This window comes from Mollisia scopiformis, assembly GCF_001500285.1.
Source record: "Mollisia scopiformis unplaced genomic scaffold LY89scaffold_2, whole genome shotgun sequence".
Classification (NCBI taxonomy): Eukaryota; Fungi; Ascomycota; class Leotiomycetes; order Helotiales; family Mollisiaceae; genus Mollisia; species Mollisia scopiformis.
Window position 1 is genome coordinate 1759422 of NW_017263582.1, and position 18982 is coordinate 1778403.

The following is an 18982-nucleotide window of genomic DNA, read 5'->3' on the forward strand; positions in this document are numbered from 1 at the left end:
ACAACTCACCAAACACGACACCCAACTCGGCACCCAGCCAGCGTACCCAGAGCCTCAGTTCAATTCAGTTCAATGTGGAGAAACCCACGCTGGTAAATGAGACGAGGTGTGGAGACACCCATTCCAGCCCAGTCCATCAGAATCTAGATGTGTTCCAGGGTGGTTAAAGGAAAGATCTAGATGTTTGACGACGATGTGCAACAACAATTCTCTATCTGCTTTACACGAGACGAGTAAATATAAACGCAGAGTCACGGGAAAGGAGAGATGGGAAGGCTTGTTCATCAATTCGTTGCATTTCTTTGCATTTAGTCCAGTCCAGTCCATCCATTCAATTTGCCACCACCATCTCCCCATAATACCACGTCTCTCTCAAAGACGTCCTTTCATCCTCACGATTGCTTATCGTCTCATCCCCCACTCTCACGAAGGAGAAAATCAAAAGCCTTCCTGTACTAACGCCCTTTATGCAGGAGTTGGGCCACTCATCAAAGAAATTACACCGCCCCTCCTAACATCTCCACCAGTGTGTGTCTAAAAGAAAATCATAGGCCCATTGTGCCCCATTGGTATTGGAAATCTTCGTTGTTCCGCTGTCAGTACAGCGAGAACCAAAGCAGAAAGCGTGATTCGAAAAGAAAATAGTTCATAGGCTGCTGGCCGTCGCTGTATACTTTTGCTGGTTCATTTTTCTCGAGATCTGTGCTGGTACAAGTCGTGGCTCAGATGTGCCTGCTTCAAGCATCTTGCGCTAAAGGCTTCTCAGCTCTAGGCTTGCGTGGTCCACCCTTAAGAGACTTCACTCTCGACAGAAAGCCACCACCAATCTTTGGAGCAACAGATGGCGGCATGTCACCACTACCATCGCTTGTAACTCGCCGCTCAAGACGTTCACCAAATCCTCGTCGAGGACTGCTGGGTGCGCGAGCGCGACCAGTTCTTTCTGGCTCAACAATTGTGATACTCTCCTTCTTGCTGTCGTCGCCCTTGGAGAATTCGTTGAAGAATGGGTTGGATTCGACCTTTGTACCTCCTGGTGTGCGTGCCTCGGGGGAGTATACACCATCAGGGCTAGTGATTCGACCAGATGGACCAAAGTCACGTCGAGTGTTGACACCACGAATTCTTTGAGCCAATGACTTCTTTCGTCCAAGACCACCAGCTTCAGTTGGGGAAGTTTGTTGTTCACTCTCACGACGTTGCAAGGCTGCTCTGGAAGCTGGAGCACCTTCGAGGAAAGTAGACGTACCCAAACCAAGGGTTTCTTCCCCGTGGATAGGCTCAACTCTGGTGGTTGCACTCAACACGTTCAGCTCCGACTTTGGTGGTGCACGAATAGCCCCGTTGTCATAAGGTTCATATCCATTGAATCCTTGACCACCTTTGGAATAGTCCTTGAAAGCTTCTTCATCGGCCTGTCCTAGGAAAGTTGCGTGATCAGGTCTTTTGTTAAGTGGTCCTCCTCCTCCCAAGACATTATTCAATGAGTCTTTAGGGAATGCTTGCATTGGGGCACGTCTGCTGCCTTGTCGGTTGCGGTGAGGATTGCATGCGTCGAACGGACCGTCGTGATGGAATACTAGAGCACGTTAATTCTAATTCCTCTTTCACAGTATGGTGTACCTACATCCAGTGCCATAAATACTAGTAACATCCAACTTATCGATGATATCCAGATTCTTAGGTGGTTTTCTGTTCTTGGGATCCTTGGCTTCCTTCTCTCTACGTTCTCTACGCTCACGTCGTCGTCTCTCTTGTCGCTTTCTATCCTCCTCAGGATCCAAAGACTTGCGATGGCCACTCAGAACCGATGAATCGGAATTTCTCCTCAATCTGGGACCTGGCTTGGAGGATGATTCGATCGGATCGGCAAAGATGTCTAATTCTTGACTTGGGCGCGATCTGCTAGAGGAACCTTGAGTGGCAGCTCTGCGAGCACGCATTGCCTCCTCTTGTGATCTAGATGGACGGTGACCAGGTGGACCTCGAGGGGGGACATTTTCAGAGCGAGAACCTGCTGAGTATGGGGGAGGTGCCTTTTCACCAGTGTTGGATCGGGGAGGAGGTGGTCGCATGCCATTCTTGGTAGAAGGGGGCTTGTCATTGAGAGTCAGATTGTCCTGTACGGCCATGGTCAGCGATGAAGTAATTGACATTGTTGTCTGAATGCATGTGGTTCAATTGATGAGACGACTCTGGGACAAGAGTCGATCTTGTACTCCATAAAGGGGGAACATGTTCTTTGGCCCAAAATAGAATGACGTACAAATAATTCGGCCGCATTGCCAGTCAATGCAGGTCTTGGCGGTGCTGTAGCGTCTGTTGCGAAGGACATCTTGTCTGGTGAAGTGCCTGGTCGTGCAAATGTATCTTGAGAACTCGCGTCGAGAAAGGGATTCCGTGACAATGGTCGTGGCGGCGCTTCGAAAGGAGATCGTGAACCGTTGGAGAGAGCAGGCGAAGCAGCACGATTGCGAAAGGGATTGTTGGAAGAGAGATTAAGTGTGAGGCCTGGGGATGGTTGAGAACCTAAAGTACAAACAGGATCTTCTTGTTAGCCGGCGGGTTCATGCATGTCCATGACGGTGGATTGGGGGGATTTTGAAACAGGGCGATTGCCAACTTGATACGCCCAACCTGATGATAAGTGGAGAGGGGGTCGGTGATGTCGAAGCGCGCCCAAGGGATATATTGCAGCATTGGACAAGGAAACTGACCTGCTTGACCTGGTTGGGTGAGCGACATTGTGGCAAAGCTCTGGGCCAGGATTAAGATTTGGCGTCGTAATGGGGATCGTCCGGTCGATGTCGTCGCTGCAATGCGCGCGTTGATAAGGAGGTGAGGTGGGCAGAGGGAGCACAGATCGCAGGGAGAGGGAGATGTTTTCTGTAAGGTCGGATGGAGGAGAGGAGGGAGATGGGGTTTCGAGGGAGGTCTGCGATCTGTTTGGATTTGGACTGTCTGGGACTGGGATGAACACGAGCGGGCAGGCGAGCGAGGAGCGGCGTTACGGGTACCCGCCAGTAAATTCCTTAGCGACCGAGGCCGATTGTGCCTCTCGCCTTTAGCAGATCGCTGGTCGAGGAACGCGTGTGTGCCGGTATTTTTGTTCGACTCCTGATTTGATTGAGTGATTGAGTGATTGCTTGATTGATTGATTGTTGCTTGGCCTCGATGTGACACTCGAGTGTGCAGTGTAACAGCGCGTCTGGGACGGCGGGAGGTCTAGATGCGATGCGAGTCTGGGAGCCCACGTCGCGGTCGAGTTTGGAGTTGAGCGTTGTTGGCAGAGCGGTGGGTTGGCAGTGGGAGACAAGTTTGGACCAGATGTTCCGTTTGCCAGTGCTCCCGTCGAGGTCCAGGTGATGATTGATGAACGGCTGCCAACTCGAAGCGGGGATCCGGTGGCGCCCCTGGCTGAATGAAATGTCTTTCCGTTGATCCCAGGTGATCAGAGAAAATCGTTGTCTTTGTTTGTACTTTGTACCTGTCCTGTGTGCTGTGTATCCAAATGTCGGAATATGACATACGATGCCGTAAGAAGTACTATTCCTAGGAGGTAGATAGAACTAACGATTGGGTGTGGTACAGAGGAAAGGGGAGGAGAGGAGAGGAGAGGAGAGGGAGGGAGAGAGACGGGGATGAGGTGGTATGATAGTATCAGTGTTTATTTCCTATCTTAAGAAGTGGAAGAAGGAGAAGAAGAAGCTTTCTGTTCATCTCTCTAAAGTGAAGGAACAAAAGACGTTCTTCATGCCGGTGGACTGCTGGAACTAGGTACAGTACTAGGACGCGCTCCTGCTCCAAATGGCAGGACCCTGAGGATCTGAATCTGAATCTGGTCTGGGAAGGAGCCATCAGACCCATCACAGCAGCGGCGCCGTGAAGGCATCCCGTTCTCGTCCCAGTTTTACGGGGAACCTTGTTGAGAGTCGTGAAGTGCGTGGACATCACTGCATTATTTTGCATAATTCTACAATTTTACTCATGAATAATCCTCTGCTCGCAAGGCCATTGGTGGATCCACGGGCAGCCCCTGAGGAGAAGAAAGCCACTCTTCACCTTTCCTGGTAAATGGTGGTAAGAGTGGGGACGAAAGCTGAGGAGGGGTCTTTTCAGGGGAAGGGAAGCCATTCTCCTGAGCCTAAATGGGTAATGGAAAGGCCACCTCCTGATCTTTGTAGGACTCATGTCGTGAGCCGCTGGCATGTTCACGGGACGATGAGAGAGGACGAAGCGGTAGACAAGCCGCAGGAGAGTTCTGGTGTTGTGCCAAAGTCCACAGAACGAGAGAGCTACGCCTGGAGCAGTAAAGGTCTCGTAGACTTTCTTTTGGGACCTCAACTAACCTTAGCTCAGAACCAACGTGGGGTAGAAAGGTACTGTAGTTTCGTCTCGTCTTCGTGATTTCCAATCTCACGGTGCTCGTATCGGAAATGCTTGGGGGAGTATCAAACAGTAGGTGGATACAATTTGATCATTGATCTTCATGAAATGACTCGGCCCATCTTTGTACGAGGCGGTGAGGTACATAATCTGCGTGCATGATGCCGTAGAACGGTGAAAGGGGGAGCAGGGTTCTAGATCTTGGGCAGCACTGGACACCGCAGGATAGATTAACTAGAGATGAATCTCTATAAAAAAGTACAGAGTAGGGCCGTACTATACAATTGAAAACATCCATCGAGTGATGCGAGAACTTTAAGACGATCCAAAACGTAATAGGCCTGTTCGGAGACTCCTCCTTAAACCTTATCGTAACTCAAATTGATTCACCTGCAGAAAGTACCTGCGCATATCAGGCCGGATTATACACTTATGCAAGCCATTATTATCATTGGAAGCACGTGGTGGTGAATAAATTTAAGCTGTTTTGTGCCAAGCCAATGATCTACATCCCCTTCTCAGCCTTGTCCTAGCTTCCAAACATCGCAACCGTTCTCAAACTCAGCCTCAAGTTCAGCTCGTCAATAATCTGATCTATTGAAACGAAGAAGCATCGAGATGGCTGCTGATTCTTCAATGCATGATGTCGACATGGAAGGCAATCAGACGCCACCGCCAATCCCAGAGGAGCCCAGGTATGGTGGTTTCAGCAGATTCGAGATTGAGCTTGAGGTATGATCACCAGACTCCATACACTCACTCGCAAGAGACTTGCGCTTCGCTTCAATAAGCTTGAGCATCTATTGATTTGTCTATAGTTCGTCCAATCTCTTGCCTCTCCGCTCTACCTCAATCATCTGGCGTCGATGAAATATTTCGAGAATCCTGCCTTTGTAGCCTACCTCAGCTATCTACAGTACTGGTCACTTCCGCCATACACCAAGTACCTTGACTATCCCGGACCGACACTCAGAAATCTGGAATTACTGCAGCAAGAGAGATTTCGAGCGGATATTCTAAGCCCTGACGTAGTTGCCAGACTGTTCGAAGAGGGTATGAAAAGAGGAGCGGAGGGGCCACCTTCTTGAAGACAAGAGAGATGCATACACGAAAGCTATCAGGACAAGACCTGGCACCGAGAGTCAACAGATTTATACAGTAGATGCTGGTTATGGAGGATGAACCTTATGATACCCAGGACACGGCGTTTTCTGGCAAATGGAGGCAGAGTGGAGTCTGCAATGTATTGGATTGATATATGGGAGATCTTCATCAATGGAGTATCTCCTTGCATATCCGTGGTATCCGCCAAGTGACGCCTTGAATGCTTCCCATACGCCTCGCTGAATTGCAAACAATAGCAAAGTACCACCTCCCATGCACCTCCACTCCAAACCATGATCTGCAGATCCTCCACTCGACACGAATATCAGTTCTCTCTCCACCGATTCCCACAAGTCATACACTATATCCAATCAGTCTCTATAACAGCTTCTAAAAAGCCCGTCCCCAACTCACCTTATAGAAACCCGTCATAGGTTCATCAGCACTCCGAATCTGCACCTGAAAGAACGCCGCCTCATCCCCATCACACCCATCCTTCGGACACTGAATCTTGATCTTATCCGCATTATCCCAAGCTCCAGGCCCGCCAAACACATCCTCCCTCTCTTTCCTAACAAAAGCCCTGCGCTCGAAGTATCGTTTCGTGATGATATACTGGTACGGACAAGTCTGGCACTCGAGGCGATTGACCGGCGTCTCGTCCCCCTCAACAGAAATCTGGCTCACGGTGAGGACATTGCTGCAGGAGGGGCAGACTGTAGTGGGGTTAGTTATCAATTTCTTCTGAAGAGAGACGAGAGCGCATACAGAGTAACATCTTGACTTTGATATCCTGAACGTAATTTAAGTTCGAATCGAAGGGTTCAAAAATTGTTCGTTCGATTCACAATGTCTCTGCGCAAGAAACACAATTGTTCAAATCCTGACTCAAAATAGTTTCCCCAGCGAAACCCAAAAATATATCGCGGGAAAATGAAACACCGATCCGACCCCTCGCTTCCGAAACTCGACTTTCGAAGCGCCTTCTCAGCATGAAGCTTCATCTTGTCCGCACAGCCCTGTTGCATTCGCAATCCTGCTCCTTTTACTCTCCCTCCCCTAAAATCGTCAATCCGATTTCAGCGCCCTCTTCATTCTCTGCCATTTGCTACCAAAAAGTTCGATTTACAGCGCTGAAACCTACTACGTCAACCAGGCACGCGCCTACAAGTCCGCGCACGCGCTGAGAAGAGTTCAAGAAGTGAACAGAATAAGGAAGATTACACAAGATGGCGGATATCAGAGCACATCCAGAGCAAGACGAGGAGCATGAGGTTCGTTCTATCTCTCTACAAGCACAACTAAAACTACCCCACCATCCCGAACATCCAAATCTCACCATGATACTAACATTCTCAACGTACAGGGCGCCTCCCCAGGAGAACTCCTCATCGAAGCCGCCCGCCGAAACAACACAGACCTGCTAAAAGAAGTCCTCTCATCCTGCAAAAGCGAAGACGAAGCCGCCAAGCTCCTGAACGAGACCAAGTCCGTGCTGGGGAATTATGTCTACCATGAAGCTGCATTACGCGGGAACTGTACGTCTCCCTTCCCTCCCTTTCCTCTCCCCAAATTCCCCAGAACTGACTGTTTGTTTGATAGACGAAATAATCGACACCCTCCTCGACCAACCCGGCTTCGAATGCGACCCCATCTCGCGCATCGAAGGCGACACGCCCCTGCACTCCGCAATCCGCTACATCAACAGCCACTTCTCCACCTCGCCCACGAACGCCGAGCTCTCGACCTTCGCCTCGGAGCTAATCAGCATGATGATCGAAGCAGGATCGGACCCGAAGTTAAAAAACAAGGCGAACCTAACACCGTACCAGCTCGTGGATCCGCGGAACGAGACGCTGAGACAGCAGATTCAGGACGCGGTCGATGTCGAGATGATGAGAGGGGATTATATTGAGGAGCGGGAAGAAGGGGATGGTAGGGGGGATGGTGGGGGGGATGGTGGGGAGGATGGAGAGGAGGATGGCGATGTGGGGAGTGGGAGTGATAGTGATTTTGATCCCGAGGAGTATAGACGGGAGAAGGAGCGGAGGGATAGAGAGAGGAGGGCGGCGGCGGGGGCTAATGGTGGTGCTTGATAGAAGACAACTAGAAAGAAGTAAGCGAGAGAGAGAGAGAGAGAGAGAGAGTTGGATGGAGGATTTGATAGCATAGCGCGGTCGGTCGGTGGTTTCTGCCATTTCCTTTCCTTGCAACGACAGAAAGCAGTCCAGCAATCGAGCCCGAGATGCAGGGGTGGGTAAGATAGAGATAGGCGTATGAAAAGGGGTTCCTTGCTTGATTTTACATAGGTACTTGGAAGGAAAGGATAGATAGCATTGCAGCACGAATCGAAGATCTAAGCCTTGATGCACACACAAACATCTCCAGAAGCGGAAGTTGGTCATGATATGATTCATTCGTCTCATAAAGTAAAGTCTAGGTACTGTACTGAATTGAACTGTAATAGGGGTATCGTCTCGCATCACGTGGGTATCATAACAGATCTGCCTCCTGCCTCGAGCCTGCTCTTCTTCCACTTGTCCAACCTGCAAATCTACCAAAGCACAGCCCAAGCAACAACCACCACCAACGCCCCAAGACTCCCACCAAATCTATTTGGTTCGCCTCTGGTCCTCTCGCCACCGTTCTTAGAACCTTCGTTGATAATGGTAATATTCATACAATCAGCCAAGATCTCTTTACTGACTTTCCCGCCTCCTTGACTTAGCGCTTCTAATTGCTGTTTGAACGTCGCCAGGATATTCGTACTCCTTCCCTCGGGACAAAAAGTGATTTCCCACCCTCCGCCTGAGGGAATGATGAAGGTCGACGTTTGATCGTCGAAAGCGTACGAATAGGCGTCTGGACAGACAGCTTTTGCGGATGTCGCGTAGAGATTTGGTGAACATTTCGACGAGTCGTCATAAGCGCCCGTGCAGCAATCTGAAGGTGAATTGGTCTTAGAACAAGCAGAGAGGCAAGGATCGAAGATTGGACGTTGGATGTTATCATCTGGATATGGATAGACTCCATCACCTGGTTTGGTGGGCTGGGTCACTTGAAGATCCCAAGGACACCAAGAAGCAACCATAGCATTGGTTTGTTTGCTCTCGAATGGTACTGGGTACGTCGAATTGGTTGAGTTGCCATTCTCTCCAGATGGAGATGGATCAGCGAGCCAGCCCGCTGTTCCAATGCAAGCGGGGTTGGTCAGGTTTGGAGGAATATCCTGAAGTGAAGCACTATCGCCAGGAATGTAGGTTATGCCTAAAGGGATGTTGTATCCATCGACGAGAGAGATATCGTAGAACGTTTGAGTGCCTCCAGTACCACCCGCAAGATCAAATTCGGCCAGAGTAACAGGAGTTGCGCCCTGGCAAGTGTCAGTACAGATCTCTCCCCCTCAATTGAAGTGATTCACTAACAGTGAGGACACAGCTTAAAACTCCACCACAATCTCCCGTTGAACAAGCAGCACCTGCACCATTGTTGCCGTTCAAGTTACTTGCTCCCGTCCCTGCAACATTGAAACTGCAATTCGTTCTTCCCCAAACTCTGCCTTGCCAATCTGGGCTCACTGTCAAGGCCTTGCTGTCTCCAGATGATAACTCAAATCCACCAGTGCCAGCGCCGGTGCCTGCTTGAGTTCCAATGCCTGGCCAAATGGTATCTCCACAATTATTGCTTATGACAAGAGGTATGGAGCCATCTCTCTTCTCTGGAGGGCCCCATCGAGCAGGTCGAGGTTTCGGATTCGAGTTCCGGACAAAGAATGGATTCGTGGTATAGGCAGAAGCTTTTGAAGAGAAGTCTAGAGCAAAGAAAGCAAGTAACAGTATGAGTAACGGAGGAAACACGCGCTCGGTGCGAGCAGTGTTCGTAGGGCGCATCGCTATCGTTGAATCTTGAAGCCGTTATAGCTCAAGTAGTTGCTTGTTTGAAACGCTATCGAAAGAATGAGGAGGACCAAGACACAAGTATACAAAAGTATAGACCAGGTCCCGTCTAGGAGGCGTTAAACTCAATCGCCCCCGCAGCCAGCCAAGATCTATCCAAGATCAAGGATGCGGGAGGCCCAAGGAACCAAGGAAGGTCGACAGCTTTTGGCACAGCCTTGCTGGAGGGAATCGGGCTGGTCAATCAGCATCCTCTGATCCAGTGCTCCAACAGATCAGCCAAAGTGAGAGACGACCTGCATCTCTAGTGACGTAGAGTTGTCGCCGGCGAACCGTTGGAAGCGGCTGAGCTGGGGTTCGTAGGAAATGAGGTTGAAGCAAGGCAATATCCCTGTCGACGCGGACGGAGCCTTGTGAAGTTCGTGCAGGCGGCAAGATAAGGAATCGATTAGGGTAGAAGTCGAAGAGGAGAGTGAGGAATGAGGTTTAAATGATTGTGGTTGCCATGTGTGGGCGTGAATAGAGCGATTGAAAAGATGTTTGGTGTTTCAGGTGAAGCTTCAGTCATGCATTGTTTGGACGACCAGCTCTTGAGAAACATTCACAAACTCTCCTCGATGACGCAGCTTCCCTCCTTAACGTGGTGGATCTTCGGTTACATCCGAAGTGGGGGAAGTGAAGGCACGATCCTAGCTGTGTACCTTGTTTTAGAGTTCTTGACGTGAGGTTCGAATGTGAAGGTTTGACAAACGACAAGGAAATAAGATAAAAGCTTCCTTGATTTATTGACTTCAAAGTCGGTGCAAAATAGACTATATACTATGCTCCACTACAGATGACATAAACAAATTCCGACTTTATGACTCGACAACTCCTGTGCAAAAGAAGGCTAAACATTTATCAAGTCTTTAGACTATGAGTCAATCGATTCCATTAGCTTATGTATCGTCCAGAAGCATATTTATTCACGCCAGGCATGTCCATCTTCCATCTTCCCCTTTCGCATCAAATCGCTATCAAACCTTCTGAACCTTTTCTGCTGCTCCTCATATATCAGGAGATCATCCAACCTCCATCTATCTCCACAACAATAATCATTCATAGTCATATCTCGCCCTCTTGGATGCAAGAAAGAAATTCGTTTGGTGGTATCATTTTTGGTGCGATCACTTGAATCTTGACGTGCACCGACCCATGACCTCGCCCTGGCACACTAGCTCTGCGTTGAATTCGGATCCATCGAGGGTCAAGTAGATGTCAAAGTATACACGATAGAACGTCCCTTGAGGGGTATCCATTCTCTCGAAATCTTTTTCGAGGTTCTTACGTGATAGATCTGAGGTGAGAGTGACAACTTCCTTAACGCCTAGGAAATAAGTTAGTTCGAGTGTTACCAAACATAGAACAGAGCAACTTACGGGGATCTTTGGTATACTCGGGGCAAACATCGTCGTCACAGGCATACAGGATATCCTCGTACATCAGAGTAGCACCAGGAGCAACCTGTCTAAAGAAAGAAACCTTGACAGGCTCTCCAATCTTGACTCTTTGGCCTTTCTGTACAAAAATCTGTCGAGTGAACTTGCATCGATCCTTGCCATCCAAGGACGGAACACGGTAAGCTTCTGGGTGGTGACCCTCCTTGAAAGGTTGGAGAGTAGCCATAAGGTAGTGGCGACGAGCGACACGAGATGTAACGACTCGCTCAGTGATACCAGCAGTGACAGCACCCTTGACAATAGCAGCAACGGAATCCATGGGTCTAACCACCTTGGCCTGGAATTGAGGGGGTACGTGAAGCTTGATCTGCTGGAAGAGATATTCAGAAGCACCAAAACCACCAACAACCAGGACGTTTTGCAGGGTTCGGTTCTGTGCCTGGATGGCGATGATTTGGTTTCTGACCAACTCCAAAATTCTGTTCACTACTGGCTCGAAACATTGCAGAATTTCTTCGTTCGTGAAAGTCATGTAACCTTCCTCAATACCAGCTTCTGGGAACTCTGCCTCAATACCAACATCGACAGCCCACTTCTGGTTGTTGTTCCGGAAATCGGCCTTGATTCTGTTCTCGAAATCCATGATACACTTTGCGTAGACTCTACCAGCTGTTTTTGATCCATCTGGAAGTTTCATTTTTCGGATCTTGGTTCGAAGAATGTTGCTGAAATTTCGGTTAAGAGCCGTCGACCCACAAGAATCACCAGAACCTGCTGTACACTCAGACACTGTGAATGGAGACTCTTCCTCAACTTCGTATGCGATCAAATCGACAGTTCCTCCACCACAATCGACGATCAGGACTGCATCATGAACCTTGAGGTTCAGGAGACCGGCTTTCGAACAGAACAACGCAGCAGCTTCGGGCTCGGTGATGAGTGTTAGTCTGTTATCATTCTCATCACGTAAGAAACCAGCTTGAATAGCAGCAGCGCGAGTTGCAGCTTTTCCAGCATCGTTCCAGATAGCTGGGACTGTGAGATAGTATCTGATGTTTCGCTCTTCTCTGTTGAAAACCTCTCCAAGTGTCTTTTGCAGTTGACTTCGCATCGCTTGTCGAAGCTTGAAGAGATAATCTGCCGCTACGTCGATTTCGGACTTTCCTGGTGGAAGCGGTGGGAGGTTAATGGGGTCGATATATGTGTTACCAGAAAGCATGAGTTGGAGCTTGAACCACTCAACTTTTTGCACTCCTGGCTTTGGATAACCGGTGGGAGCCAAAGCATCAGCAATATCAGGTCCCCAACCTACAACCTTCTGGTATTGATCGTAGTAGAGCACAGTAGGAATCTATGATTGTCAATATTAAGTCCATTTTCAAACAACAAATCACTCGTACCTTTTGCTTCGTATATGATCCCGCTCCTGGCCATTCTGTAATGATATCTTCCTTTGCTTCTGTGTTGGTTGCGAAGGCGAATGCGACACCGGAGAAGGTGGTTCCCTACTGCAAATTAGCCCAGATCTCTTGGTGCGATAAGGATTACTTACAAAGTCGATACCGACAATTAATTGTGCTTTGCTTCTTCCAGCTCCCTCGACTTCGACTGCATTGTTTCGATTTGCGTATTGTTGGGCCGCAATGCTGTTACCGATTGGAGCTGGAGCACCATATCCAGGAGGACCATACTGAGGAGGGCCACCTGCTGGCGGTGGTGCACCCATTCCGCCAGCTGGATGTCCAGGAGGATAACCACCTCCAGCACTTGTATTGATGGGAGGTGGGCCGCCCATCACCTGCGACGGCGGTGTGCGAGGATTGCCTGCCATGGGACTCTGTGTGCGGCCGACTGCTGCAGGAGCAGGAGCGTAGTTGTTTGTATAACTCGGTGGACGCCCACCAGGACCTGGATGGCTCATAGGGAGGCTGGTCGTCGAAGATGAAGCAGTTGAGGGGAGAACGGGTCTGCCAGCAAGTTGCGGCGCAGAAGAGGTGGGGTTCTGGGCGATCGTGGGAACGTTGGCGCTCGATTTGCGTTTGGAACCGAATCCAAGGCCTTTAAAGCGGGAGTTCATAGAACTCATATGGTCGAAGGAGGTGTAATCAATGCGAGGGAGAGAGAGGAGGCGGAAGGGATTATTGTGTTCGACTCGCCGCGCTGTCAGCAGCGTCAAACAAATGGGCGCTAGTGCGGGCGGGCTGAGCTCTCGACGAGGGGGACGAGGTTGATACAAAGACAACCTTGTGGAAGGAATGAGAGTGAGGGTCCGGCGACATAGGACGCTGCAGGAACGGGAGAGAGCCGCTGTGGGATGTGTGAATAGCAGCAGTCGTTTATCAAGGCTAATTCAGGTAGGACTCGCGGTGGTAAGTCGCAGACTGGTGCAGCTTGGTCGTTCTGTTCTGATCTCTCCGTAATCTGGAGGCGCTGCAACAAGAGGCTGGTTGCGTTCGTTCGGGTGTGGGTGAATTAATTGGGAGAAGCGGGCGACGAGCTGAAGGAATCCTTCTCGCTTTGTTCCAGATGCAAAGTCCTTTCCTGTGGACAGTCGCAGCAAAAGCCACCAGTACCATCAAACAAAGCACGGGAAATTGGAGATGAGCTTTTCTGGACGAGGTCACCGAGAAGAGGACTGCAGCACGAAATATGGATTGTTCGATCACATACAGATCACATCCAGATTCACGAACAGCCAAGTAGGCGGGATGCGAGTGAGAGGCGGCTGCAGGTGTCTTCACTCCTCACTCGCAGACAACTACGACGCTCTGATGCCGGACCGCGAGTGCAATGGTAATGATCGTACTATTGCAAGGACTGTCTTTGGTTGCTTTTCGCAGCTTGACTCTGGATGAGAGACATCCGGTGGCTCTGCGATTTGAACTTACTCAGCCTCACTCCTCCGCTCTTTTCGCCCGCGCTGTTCTTCACGGTCCACCAGATTAAAGATTACCTCAGGCCTAGAGTTCCTATCCCAGCCTTGGCCCCGCAGTCAGGCTGCCCCTCTCACGCAGGTCTGCCCTACATCGCTGCAATGGGTATTAATGGCACCATGGCTTCGTTGCGAGTGGCCATAAATAGAGATAACCTTACACTGCACTCTGAGCGGTCAGCAGTGTGAAGCGAGTCCTTAGAATTTCACACATAAGTCCTGAAGAGTCCTGCCTCTTCTGACGCATAATGCATCATCATCAACATCAGCCCCCAACAGCACTTCTGAAAGACTTTTTGGCAACGTGTTATCTGATTGGTCGTGGATGGATTCTTCCACCTTGCCTCCGTAAGATGACCGTCAGCAGTAGAACATTCTGTCGATTAATGTGGGACCTCGTCAGCAACTCATATTTAAGTGTTGACTAGATATAGACCATGATTCCAGCATCTCAGCTGGACGTCTTTCAATAGAAACCGCATTCGAAAGTCAGTCAAGGCAAATCACGTGACGGATATCAGATCTGACGGCGACCCAGGGATGTTGAGGAATCATGTCTTGATCGCTCTCAAACTTTCTCGAACATGGCTGTGGCACTCGGTGGCATAGTCGATTGAAGGAGGTGACTGTCTCTGTCTCTCAGTACTCCACAGAAGGACTCCATACCATAATTCGGTGGTCTGACATGCCACCACCTGGGCACTTTCAACATCTCCACAGCTCACGAGAATTGAAAAAGTCGATAGGGAGTATTTCGATGTCCCATGGGTCTGTACAATAAGATCATCCTTTAACGCCATTCTTGCAAGCAAAAGTCGGTCATAGGCGAAACCATGAATGGAAGCGGCGAGAGCTGTCTCTTCTCATTCTTCATACTTTTGCCAGCTTGACTTTAGTCAACTCGAATATGGTGATATGAACAGCTCTTGGAAAGATATGCTCCAAGCACAGAGTCTCAGAACCTCTAGGGTATCCTTCCCGGGGAAGATCTGATGTGCAAATAAGGTTGTCGATGATCAGGTCCAACGAGACATGAGAAAGGATAACCTAGAGTCGCGGATGAAATGCCGAGACTGGATTGTCTTGTGCCTAGCTGTCTGAGACACTGATACGCGGAGGAAAGCAAACAGTGTGAGGAGGCATAGCTCGTCCTTCCTCAACAACCGTATCGATGCGTTGAAAGAGTTCAAATTGGCTGAAATGAAACGCTGACTGTGGAGTCTCGAGCAATTTAAACAGCAAAATTCAATTTCCTCTTTTCCCCATAGAAGCTCGCACTCCTTGCATGGATTTGCCGGTGTACAGTGCTCCGCGAGAACCTTCAAAAAAGCCAGGTTGTTCATAAACATTGGATGGAAACTTTTCCCGCGGCATTCGCAGTGCTGGGAAACTGGAACAGATCTAAGACTAACCCCTCATCAAAGGTCACAGCGTGCCAGCGAGGACTAGTGTTTGAATCATATAAGAATGCTTGCCCGCCCCATTGACGAATGAAGGATGGATGAAGCCACTTTTTATATATCTCTACAATACATACTGAAAAGACCATTACAGATATCAAGCTCATACATCGTCGACGACCAACTCATCTCATCGGAGATCTGGAAACCCTACTAGGATCGACGCTTCTACGAACGGACACGATCAAAGAACTCTCGTGGTAACTCGGTCATTGTCGGCCATTCCCCTTCGTTCTTCTCCATCTCTCGTCCGGTCCCAGGTCAGGGAGTGCAAAATCAACGTCAATTGCGGATCTCTCGCTGTTATCTCGCCTTATTCAGCGTGACAATTTGGCCGAGAGCCTGCAGCAACTTCGCCGGACGTTCCATTGTCTGGCCCAGATTGCGGTTCTGAACGGTCCCCAGTTCGAAAATCTGCATGCACGAGATCTGCTAGAAGTGCTGCAACTGCACGCCCTGACGACATCAGCGCCGCAGCCCGCAGCTTGTCTCCATCGCCAGACGAGAGAGAACCAGGAAGAGTGAGAAGAAGCTGCAGACCGAGAAGCTCCTCCTCCTCCTCCGGCCCAACCCACCTTTCCATTTCCCTGGCGCGGTGCAGATTAATAACAGATCCTTCTTTTTACATTACCTGATACCGCCGACAATTTCCCTTGGGCCTCACTCCTCCTCTTCTGGGACAACTGCGTCACAGCCCAGCATCACGCATCGCCCAGCCCATGAACTGATTAAATTCTTTTTCGTGGTCTCGAGTCGCACGGCATACCGGCCCTACTCCAATCCCTAAAATCCCTACTCTCACCTCACACCCAAACCTTCCAATCCCTACAATTCCCTCCTCCCAGCGACGAATGGTTGAGGGGAATCTGCTGCCCCTCCCTTTGCATCCCGCCTCAGTCTCCTGCCCCGCCAATTCTGGCTTTTGGACTCCACATCACCAAAACGTCGTCCCTCACTACAAGACGGGCCCATTCGCCCAGGTCTTTACCTTCTCGCACTCCTTCACTCCAACCTGCTGCAACTGCAACTGCAACTGCCACTGCACCTGCCACTGCACCTGCCATTGACGAGTCGAATCTTTTCAAAGCCCACAAAGTGTCGACGCCAAACCCTATCAGCCTGGTCCACGTCGTATCCATTGCGGCACTAGCCATCGTCTTAGTTAGTGGGCGCGCACAATTTCTGTTCGAGTAAAAGACTAATCACATGCATACAGATTGTACAGTTTCTCTTCACGGATTCTCCTGCAAGCTATTCTCGAAATTCAAAGCCTTACTCCCCCACGTCCTTCTCACCCGTTGCGAACCTCGTCGAGGGCGCCACCTGCGAATCCCCGCCTCCATTTCCTACCGAACCTCCAATCTCGAAACCACACACAATGGCATTGCTAGCTGAAGCAAAGCGGGTAGCTGCTGAGTTTGAGCTCACAGATCAGGATGTGCAGAAGGTGGTGGTAGAGTTTCTTGCTGAGATGAGTGCGTACAACCAACTTTACCTACAGAGGACATGATTTTGACGAGGCGCAGAGGAGGGGTTGGAGAAGAATGCTACAACCATGAGCCAGATCCCAACATATGTCACAGGAGTACCTAATGGCACAGAAAAGGTAGGCAGCCAGGCGAAAGTCGAGAAGCGCAGCACTAATTGCATGTAGGGACTCTACCTGGCAGTTGATCTTGGGGGAACCAATTTCCGAGTCTGTTCAATTCAGCTCAATGGGGACACGACATTCAACCTTATACAATCAAAGGTAGCAATACCAAAGGAGCTCATGGTAGCAAAAACTGCCAAAGAGCTTTTCGCATTTTTGGCGAAGCAGATTGAGCTGTTTTTGAAGACCCACCACGAGGATCGTTTTGCTGCGCATATTAGAAGACGCCAGACAGCTAGCACACCTGAAGGATATCGGGACGAACATATCTTCAGACTCGGCTTTACATTCAGCTTCCCAATTCACCAGATTGGCATCAACAGAGGCACACTGATGAGGTGGACAAAGGGATTTGATATTCCAGATGCCGTTGGACAGGATGTTTGTGCTCTTTTGCAAAAGGAGATTGATGCTCTCCACTTACCTGTTAGGGTTGCAGCTTTGGTGAACGACACAGTTGGGACTCTCATGGCTCGTTCATACACCTCACCAGGAAAGACTGGGACTCTCCTAGGTGCAATTTTTGGAACAGGTACCAATGGTGCCTATGTTGAGAAGCTTTCTGCTGTTACCAAGTCCATGGAAGGAGACTTTGACAAGTCGACTGGTGAAATGGTCATCAACACGGAATGGGGTTCTTTTGACAACAACCTCAAAGTCTTACCTACTACACCATACGATGCTCAACTTGATCGGGATAGTGTCAACCCAGGCATTCAAATGTTCGAAAAGCGCATTTCAGGAATGTTCTTGGGTGAAATCCTTCGAATTGCCCTTACCACAATGATGAAGAAGCCCGATGTCTCCCTCTTCGCCGACGCCAACTCCTCACACAACGATTATCGCTCCACGACTACCATTGATGAGACATCGTGTCTCTTCACACAATGGGCAGTCGACAGCAGCATTCTCTCCATTGCCGAAGCAGACAACAGTGTAGGTCTGCGAGCTCTGAGACAAGAGATTGAGAAATCTCTTGGGGTCTCAGCAGCAAGCATTGAAGATGCTCAAGCTGTCAAGGAAATTGCACACGCAGTTGCTAAGCGTGCAGCTCGTCTCTCTGGTGCTGCCATCGGCGCCATTGTCATTCACACCGGACGACTAAACCCTGGGGCATCCGGTGTCCCTGGTCCGAAATCTGCAGCAGCCATCACAGAAGACATCAAGAATCTCAAGATCAGCGAAGCCGTCTCTGCCACAGCAAACAAGCTCGCTGATACAGCAGGTTTGGCCGTCAACGAAGACGAGATCGTCGATATTGGTGTGGATGGAAGCTTGGTCGAATTCTACCCAGGCTTCGAAGACTACATGCGTGATGCCCTGCGGATATTGCCTGAGATCGGAGCAGCAGGCGAGAGAAGAATCCGAATCGGCATCGCGAAAGATGGATCTGGCGTCGGTGCAGCGCTCATTGCGCTCGTGGCTGCAAAGATGGAAGCCAAGCAAGATTATCTCGGCGACCTGAGAGCTAGATTGGCTGAAGTGGGAGAGGAGGAGAACGAGAGCGCTACTTCATAGAAGAGCGAGGATAGAGCGTCTGTTTGAGTTACGATACATACCAGAGTGGATGGATGAGTCGCGAGTGAGAAGGAGAATCTTGTACCGTGTCTTGTTGGGAGCAAACGCAAATGGAGCACATGTGTCTGCTGGGTTCTGGTCTGGTCTGGTATATTGTCTCGGGAGTTTCTCTTCAGAAATTCTCCTCGACGTTTGGTTGGTTTTTCATGCATGCATAGCAGGTTTAACTCCCCTTGAATTGAACAATCAATCCCTTTCTTGCTTTCAGTATTGCCAGGACCCATTCTTACATGCATGGTACCTATTTAATCTGACTCCTAAAGTTGCCCATCTCACGTTAATGAAGGAGGCTTTGTTGCAAGTCGCGAAATGAGCCCGTGTCGAGTTTCCGCTTTTGGAGGGGGTAGAGGGGATGTGTATGTGAAGGGTGGTGAGATGAGGTGAGGCGAAGCGAGGTGAGGTGGGGGTTTGGTGGAGGGGTAGGATAGGGGAGGTGGTGCCGAGTCTCGGTTAGAGTTGGGGGTTTTTGTTTACTTGGGGGCGAGTTTGGGGATTTGGGGAGGGAGGGGTAAGGAGGGACAAGTGAGAGTGAGAAG

The 18982-nt window shown here is 49.8% G+C and overlaps 7 protein-coding genes across 7 annotated transcripts; 3 read left to right on the forward strand and 4 right to left on the reverse strand.

Annotated features, from left to right (window-relative positions):
* Positions 1-637: 637 nt before the first annotated feature.
* LY89DRAFT_186246 (Pal1-domain-containing protein) lies at positions 638-2342 on the reverse strand. The gene is made up of 2 exons (XM_018205669.1): positions 1628-2342; positions 638-1579 (listed from the first exon to the last, which is right to left on the reverse strand). Exons 1-2 carry the CDS (start codon positions 2154-2156, stop codon positions 738-740), a joined length of 1371 nt encoding a protein of 456 aa, XP_018077940.1. The 5' UTR covers positions 2157-2342; the 3' UTR covers positions 638-737.
* A 2695-nt stretch (positions 2343-5037) lies between these two features.
* Positions 5038-5474, forward strand: LY89DRAFT_574205 (SOH1-domain-containing protein; the record flags this gene model as incomplete). The annotated part of the gene is made up of 2 exons (XM_018208727.1): positions 5038-5118; positions 5205-5474. The coding sequence occupies 2 exons, from the start codon at positions 5038-5040 to the stop codon at positions 5472-5474; spliced, it is 351 nt and encodes a 116-aa protein (XP_018077941.1).
* LY89DRAFT_680313 (DNA-directed RNA polymerase III subunit RPC10) lies at positions 5396-6365 on the reverse strand. Its single transcript, XM_018214050.1, has 4 exons — positions 6259-6365; positions 5905-6206; positions 5571-5851; positions 5396-5515 (listed from the first exon to the last, which is right to left on the reverse strand). Exons 1-3 carry the CDS (start codon positions 6266-6268, stop codon positions 5816-5818), a joined length of 348 nt encoding a protein of 115 aa, XP_018077942.1. The 5' UTR covers positions 6269-6365; the 3' UTR covers positions 5396-5515; positions 5571-5815.
* Positions 6366-6573: 208 nt separating this feature from the next.
* Positions 6574-7866, forward strand: LY89DRAFT_186324 (uncharacterized protein). Its single transcript, XM_018205670.1, has 3 exons — positions 6574-6764; positions 6857-7028; positions 7093-7866. Exons 1-3 carry the CDS (start codon positions 6720-6722, stop codon positions 7584-7586), a joined length of 711 nt encoding a protein of 236 aa, XP_018077943.1. The 5' UTR covers positions 6574-6719; the 3' UTR covers positions 7587-7866.
* A 24-nt stretch (positions 7867-7890) lies between these two features.
* LY89DRAFT_186357 (Osmotin, thaumatin-like protein) lies at positions 7891-9651 on the reverse strand. The gene is made up of 2 exons (XM_018205671.1): positions 8916-9651; positions 7891-8863 (listed from the first exon to the last, which is right to left on the reverse strand). Exons 1-2 carry the CDS (start codon positions 9378-9380, stop codon positions 8045-8047), a joined length of 1284 nt encoding a protein of 427 aa, XP_018077944.1. The 5' UTR covers positions 9381-9651; the 3' UTR covers positions 7891-8044.
* Positions 9652-10157: 506 nt separating this feature from the next.
* Positions 10158-13168, reverse strand: LY89DRAFT_186437 (actin-like ATPase domain-containing protein). Its single transcript, XM_018205672.1, has 4 exons — positions 12378-13168; positions 12226-12330; positions 10805-12176; positions 10158-10752 (listed from the first exon to the last, which is right to left on the reverse strand). The coding sequence occupies exons 1-4, from the start codon at positions 12909-12911 to the stop codon at positions 10553-10555; spliced, it is 2211 nt and encodes a 736-aa protein (XP_018077945.1). The 5' UTR covers positions 12912-13168; the 3' UTR covers positions 10158-10552.
* Positions 13169-16743: 3575 nt separating this feature from the next.
* On the forward strand, positions 16744-18841 carry LY89DRAFT_680317 (actin-like ATPase domain-containing protein). The gene is made up of 2 exons (XM_018214051.1): positions 16744-16823; positions 16872-18841. The coding sequence occupies exons 1-2, from the start codon at positions 16773-16775 to the stop codon at positions 18384-18386; spliced, it is 1566 nt and encodes a 521-aa protein (XP_018077946.1). The 5' UTR covers positions 16744-16772; the 3' UTR covers positions 18387-18841.
* The last annotated feature ends 141 nt before the right edge of the window (positions 18842-18982 follow it).

Bases quoted from the DNA above. Each gene is read 5' to 3' on its own strand.
- LY89DRAFT_186246 (XM_018205669.1), bottom strand. From the start codon at position 2,156: ATGTCAATTACTTCATCGCTGACCATGGCCGTACAGGACAATCTGACT. The intron at 1,580-1,627 runs GTAGGTACACCA...AACGTGCTCTAG, and splicing joins TAGTATTTATGGCACTGGAT to TATTCCATCACGACGGTCCG.
- LY89DRAFT_680313 (XM_018214050.1), bottom strand. The intron at 5,852-5,904 runs GTGAGTTGGGGA...GATTGGATATAG, and splicing joins CTATGACGGGTTTCTATAAG to TGTATGACTTGTGGGAATCG.
- LY89DRAFT_186324 (XM_018205670.1), top strand. From the start codon at position 6,720: ATGGCGGATATCAGAGCACATCCAGAGCAAGACGAGGAGCATGAG. The intron at 6,765-6,856 runs GTTCGTTCTATC...CTCAACGTACAG, and splicing joins AGCAAGACGAGGAGCATGAG to GGCGCCTCCCCAGGAGAACT. The intron at 7,029-7,092 runs GTACGTCTCCCT...TTTGTTTGATAG, and splicing joins AGCTGCATTACGCGGGAACT to ACGAAATAATCGACACCCTC.
- LY89DRAFT_186357 (XM_018205671.1), bottom strand. From the start codon at position 9,380: ATGCGCCCTACGAACACTGCTCGCACCGAGCGCGTGTTTCCTCCGTTA. The intron at 8,864-8,915 runs GTTAGTGAATCA...GACACTTGCCAG, and splicing joins TTTTAAGCTGTGTCCTCACT to GGCGCAACTCCTGTTACTCT.
- LY89DRAFT_186437 (XM_018205672.1), bottom strand. From the start codon at position 12,911: ATGAGTTCTATGAACTCCCGCTTTAAAGGCCTTGGATTCGGTTCCAAA. The intron at 12,331-12,377 runs GTAAGTAATCCT...AATTTGCAGTAG, and splicing joins TAATTGTCGGTATCGACTTT to GGAACCACCTTCTCCGGTGT. The intron at 10,753-10,804 runs GTAAGTTGCTCT...CTTATTTCCTAG, and splicing joins CGAGTATACCAAAGATCCCC to GCGTTAAGGAAGTTGTCACT.
- LY89DRAFT_680317 (XM_018214051.1), top strand. From the start codon at position 16,773: ATGAGCCAGATCCCAACATATGTCACAGGAGTACCTAATGGCACAGAA. The intron at 16,824-16,871 runs GTAGGCAGCCAG...AATTGCATGTAG, and splicing joins TACCTAATGGCACAGAAAAG to GGACTCTACCTGGCAGTTGA.